The 6,000-nt window shown below is 33.6% G+C and overlaps 1 protein-coding gene across 1 annotated transcript; it reads right to left on the bottom strand.

Annotated features, from left to right (window-relative positions):
- Positions 1-32: 32 nt before the first annotated feature.
- On the bottom strand, positions 33-4,527 carry LOC116030151 (cytokinin riboside 5'-monophosphate phosphoribohydrolase LOG7-like). The gene is made up of 7 exons (XM_031272313.1): positions 4,251-4,527; positions 3,196-3,293; positions 2,369-2,399; positions 1,882-1,981; positions 1,714-1,784; positions 895-1,038; positions 33-171 (listed from the first exon to the last, which is right to left on the bottom strand). Exons 1-7 carry the CDS (start codon positions 4,365-4,367, stop codon positions 103-105), a joined length of 630 nt encoding a protein of 209 aa, XP_031128173.1. The 5' UTR covers positions 4,368-4,527; the 3' UTR covers positions 33-102.
- Between the last annotated feature and the right edge of the window lie 1,473 nt (positions 4,528-6,000).

The following is a 6,000-nucleotide window of genomic DNA, read 5'->3' as shown; positions in this document are numbered from 1 at the left end:
AAAAAAAAAAAAAAAAAAATTGTCTAAGCATCTTTTCTTCTTCTTCTTCTTCTAGGATTTGTTCTTCTGTCACTGAAAGGACAACATATTCAGGCCCCTAATTTAGTCTTCAATTCCAACCTCTTCCCAGATCAACTTGGACACTATTTCATCGTACTGCGGAACATATTCCTGTCAAAATGCATATATATCATAAATACTCTATAATTTTGTGTGTCTGAAATAAGTGTATTAATTTTTTATTTATTGGTGAAATTTTTTTTGATATCTTTTAGTGAAAACATTTTAAAGTTCGTAATGTAGTATTAAAATTTAAAACACCCGCGGGCTGACTCGCGAGGCCCGTCAACCCACATGGGGCGAGTTAAGGCCACACAATTCCTAGCCTACAGGCTTGACGGGCCGTCCCGCAAAAGCCCATGAAACATTAAGTCCGCGGTGGGACAGACCAGCCTGCAAAAGCTCGTGAAACATTAAGCCTGTGGTGAGGACGGTTCTAATAAGACGGGCCAGCCCGTTTTGACAACCCTATAAAATTATAAATAAATTTTATAATAAGTTTAATAAGACAAAATAAAAATAAAACGACAAAAACTTGTGTAAAATTGTTTCGCAAGTCTCAATCTGTGAGATGGTCAATCTTTAATTAATGAGGTCAATGATCAAGCCATTAATTAAAAATTCGACACATCTCACGAATTGAAATTTGTGAGAGGATAGTATTAGTATTACCCAAATAAAAGTTGCTTAAAGGGGGTGGCAACTGACAAGGTAAGTACACAAGTTCCCATGAGAGATTTTTTTGTTTTTTTTGTTTTTTGAAATAGAATGATGAGAGATGTTGTCAAGGCTGTAGACTTGTAGTTGGATGAATACACACGTAATTGAGAGTACCTCAAGTTGTGTGACCAACTGTTTGGCAGTTGGAGCCGACACGATAATGCCACGTGCTGTTGGGGAGATAAAGCCTTCATCAACGGCCTTGTCGATAAACGACAACAATGAATTGTAGTAACCATCCACATTCAGCAGCCCCACCTAATTCATTAAACAACAACAATAATAATTCATTAAACTTTACTATATTAATTAACCCAAAAATACTAAGATCATCAGTTCAGACTGCTGATGAGATCTCTTAATCAAACTTTAATTTTGGAAACTCTTTCCATGTGAACTCTCAATCGATCGGAGGCCACATGCATGCATCACAGTTGCTTTCAACACCACCACCATATATATATGTCAAGAACCCCAACACTAACGTTGCTTTCAAGATTTCCGATGAACATGGTATATTAAGGTGGAATGTACACTCATATACAGGTTGAAATGGTCAACATTAAACACAGATGATTAGTGGAAGAACTTGTGTTTGAAAAGGACTAAACACTGTTTTGTTTGTTGAACATTATATTAATTAGATCCACTACTGCAGTCTATCTCATCCGATAGACTCTAGATTAGTGGCAACAGCATGTTTGGTTTGTGGAATAGGCCTAAAATAGAATAAAATGACATTCTTGGGAATATGCTTATTCCATTGTTTGTTAATGCATTTTGTTTCTGAGAATGAATTATTGCAAGGGGAATAGGTATTCTAAGGACCCCTGGTATTAAGCTATTCCCAATACAATTATAAGTCAAATAAACGACTCTTAGCTCGCAGATTAGTCTCACAGTAACGTGAAACGAAAAGGAAGAGTTCCTCACGGGTTTTTGGTGGATTCCGAGCTGAGCCCATGTGATGACTTCAAGTAGTTCTTCAAGGGTGCCATAGCCACCTAAGGATGGAGAGAATATAATAAGTACAGTAATTATGTGTGGTGAATTCATTATTGAAGCATGTAGAAATTCATTCATTTATGAAATAGTTATTACCAGGGAGGGCAATGAAGGCATCAGCTTGCCGGGCCATCTCAGCTTTCCTCTGATGCATATCTGATACAGCTCTTACTTCTCCAATTGTTTCCCCAGTTATCTGTTTAGTCATTGCCCCAAACAAACATCATTATTATAGTGTCTAATGTTTGGAAAATAATTTGTTTTTCCCTGTCCCCTCTCTGCTGGCTAAAGTAGGAAGTTTTGGATTAGGATTTCAACAATAATGGATAATGCTGAGGACTGTTCATATTGACCTTATTATGAGTTGGAGTTAATTAGACGAAATCGTGTGATGATGCTAATGTAGTACCAAAAAAATTAGGTAAAACTAACGACACCAAGCTTTCAACTTAGTTTAAAGTCAATAAAATGTCTCATCAGCATCAGACAAGGCAGGCCATATTGTCCTGCAGATTAGTCCTTCCCCAACCAAACATACAAAAGAAGGTAAACTATGATTTGAAGTTTCAGATTATTAAATTACCTCTCTGGATATGAGGCACCTTGGAATCACTCTGCAATTCAACCATAAACAAGTCATTATTGCACTCAAACTCCATAAGAAGATGACCATCCAGGCCATTATATTCTCATATCAGTTCATTAAACTTTCAAGAAACTACGTCCCATGTTAAAGAAAAGAAAAAGAAATTGCCTGTAACAGCTCAGTTGATCACAGGGTGAAGTTTGAAAAGAAAGACCAGGATCAAGTCCCAGTAAACAAAGGTCTAGCATCTGTATTCAGTTGCGTTACCATGATTTATATCATCTTAAATAATCCGTTGGGCCCTTGGGTCGGGGATTCAAGGTTGGACAGACTCAAAAGTTCCACTTTTTGTTTGTTGACATTAATTCTTGTAATTAATACTGTTGTCTACCAGAATGTACTGTGAGCAAAACTCCAGTATTGTCTGATGTGTTGTTCTAAACAAATAATTCCAACACAGTAAAAGTGGCCCTTTAAAATTGGAAACTAACGCTGCAATGACGACCTTAAAGTTCTCAAACTTTCTGCCATTCCTTTAATTACCTTTCTAACTATAAGTTTCAGTGCAGACTGGCACAGCGTAAGAACAGAGTTCTATTCATGTTCACCATAAAATATGAGTTTTTACTTTGTCAAAGGGCAAGAGAGAGATACACTCACACACACAGAATAACAGACAGAAACTTGCATTTGATCCCATGATGTTTTACTTCTGAACCAAATTATTAATGAAATCCATTTGGATAAAACCAGGAAATATTAAAAAACATAATAATTGTCTTTCCTCTATATGAAAGAGAGAGATAAGGAGAGAGAGAGAGTACCCTATAACATGGCGCCCCCCATCATGAACTGCCTGAGAAACGAGACCCATCAGACCCACGTTCCCACCTCCATACACCAAATCAATCCTTTTCTCCACCTTCACAACACATTGAACAAAACAATGTCATCAACACGTGTCAGACACCCATTTCTCCACATCATTCCTGTAGACTTTTTGAGTTACTAGTAAAATCACAGTTATTATCCTAAGGGAATCTACAGGTAAATCTTACTTTGTGATTCTAGCTAACAAACGATCAGGTAAACCAGTCTAGGTTGTCTATTCATGTGAACTTTTGCCTACACATATCATTGTTTTCTTTAAAAAAAAAATACTAGTATTGAAACCATCATACTAGTTGGAAAAAAAAAAAGGGAGAATTTCATACAGAGATAATTATATTACACATGAAATTATATTACACATGCATGATGCATGTGTATTTGTGTATGTGTATATATGTGTGTGTGTGTGTGTAATGGGATGGGCAATAAACCAATTCAAAACGATGGAGGCAGAGAGAGCAATCAAGGTGGATGAGGGGAGTCATGATACCAATATGGCACGTTTGGTCCCCATGAAAAGGCAACAAATGTTTTTAAAAAGGACTAAGAAAACCCATAAAACTAAATTAAGAAGATCATGCAAGAAGGCTGCTCTAAACTGACAGCCAGGTTACAGCTAACAATCCCTTAAACCCCCAACTCTCACAACCCTCTCCATCCCATCTCCTCCTTTCTCTCACTCAGATCATGCCAAACAACACCCACACATAAACCCTAAACCTTCCCTTCCAAACTTTACATCTTTCTTTTCTATTTTATTTTTAACAGAAGATCAGAAAACATAAAATTCAACCAAGGCAAAGAGAAAGTTTGAATCTTTGAGACTTTGGCATGAACACAAAGTGTCATCAAGACAAGGGTTCTTGAATTTAAGCAATTTTGAGTCTGCATTTTGTCAAACATCTTCTGCAGACAAGGAGAAGAGTCCCAAAAAAAAAACAAAAGAAAGTTTTTGTTTTGAAAAGATTAAAGAAAAAATTATATATACCAGTTCTTTGCCTAACTCAATTGCAGCCTCTTGATAGGTAGTTTTCTTCCCAGAACTGCTCCCACAAAAGACACAAATTCTCATGAACCTGCTGGATGATCTTTTCTCTGCCTCCATTGTTTCTTCTTTACTGTGTATGTATAAGTATACAGAAGCTAAGCAGTATAAAAGAGTGCTAGTCCGTGTGTATATACGGATCGGAGTAAATATAATAAATTAATAATAGTAATAATATTAATAATAATAAGATTGTTGGAGTAGAGACAGAGAAGGAGAATGGGGGGACGGGGAAATGAGAAGCAAAGTGAGGGCCTTTTATAGGAACGCACCAACCCTTATTTGTTTTGTTCTTTTATTTTTTATAATAATAATACATACGTCTTTTCCCATTAACTTTTGGTTTTTCTTTACAAATTACGACTGTGCGACTATTGGCTAAGCATGTTCACTTGTAGCTGTTCAAACATTTTATTTTGTTTTAGGAAGAAAATGAAAAAATAATAAGTATACCTTAAAGCTGCTTAATTAAATCTCTCATTTTATATGTCATGTTTATTATTTAGAGGTTAAATTAACTCTTTCTTCTTCCCTTATTTTCTATATGACTTTTAAAATAATTTTAATTTGTTTTTTGTACTTAATAATACTTTTAATACAGTTTTTAAATATATAAATTTGTATATATCTATTAAATTAAATATTACAAAATATTGAATTGTAAATAACTTGTATCAAGTTCTTTGTTAGCTAAAATAGAGACATGAATAAATAAATATATAGATACTTTCATCACGTCTTTTGATTTTACTAGAAGAAGAAAAAATGAATAAAAATTACAAGTACTTTGTTTTTTTAGATCAATCAAATATGTAACATCAATATGAATTAAACAAATATTTAAAAAGTAAAAAGTAAAAGTACACATAATATTACTAAAAAAATAAGTTTTGAAGCATAAATAATAATTTATAAATTTAGTGATGGTGTAAATGCAATTTTCGATTATCTTTTAAATTAAAGTTTAATTTTTGTGGGACAAGGAAAATCCAGTCACTATCTGATGGATGTCTATACACTAGGTAAACTTCACCCTCATGTAATAATTCACAAACTGCACATGAAAGGTAAATCACACTAGAAAAATTTTGTGTGATGGATTTTGACCAAAAGGATGTCGACAAGAATCAAATTAATAACCTTTAGGCACGAGAATCATGCTCCGCCTAATCAATCACCCCTTCCTGGACGCTTACTTCAATTTTTGACACAAGGATTAGAGTAACTCCAAAATTTAAAATGTGGCTAATGACTGTTATGACATAACTAACTAACTAAAATAGTCACTTTATGGGATAATCAAGATCACATGCATTTGTAACATGATGTAATTGGGATAAACAAATCACTAATATCTTATAGACCAATAGCGTCGATCTTTTACTATTTGGTTTGTTTTTACATTAAAAAAATGAAAATTAAACCTTAAAATATTGTAAATAACTGCTAACAAATGCATATATAATGCTTGTTTGACTCAAAATTTATTTCTCTCTTACTTTAATTTTTGAAAAAAAAAAAAAAAAGAGCAGAGAAAAAAATTATACTTTCATAAAATTTTATAAAATTTCATTTTCTTTCATTATCTTTTATTTGTATTTTTCTTTAATGAAGTTACAACTAGGATCGTCTTTAATTTGTATTATTGACAATTAAACTTATTACAACTTACAAGCCAAAATTAAAATAAATA

Source organism: Ipomoea triloba, chromosome 9 (assembly GCF_003576645.1).
Source record: "Ipomoea triloba cultivar NCNSP0323 chromosome 9, ASM357664v1".
In the NCBI taxonomy this organism is placed as follows: Eukaryota; Viridiplantae; Streptophyta; class Magnoliopsida; order Solanales; family Convolvulaceae; genus Ipomoea; species Ipomoea triloba.
Note: the sequence above shows the minus strand (reverse complement) of the source record. Positions and strands in the feature narration are given on the sequence as shown.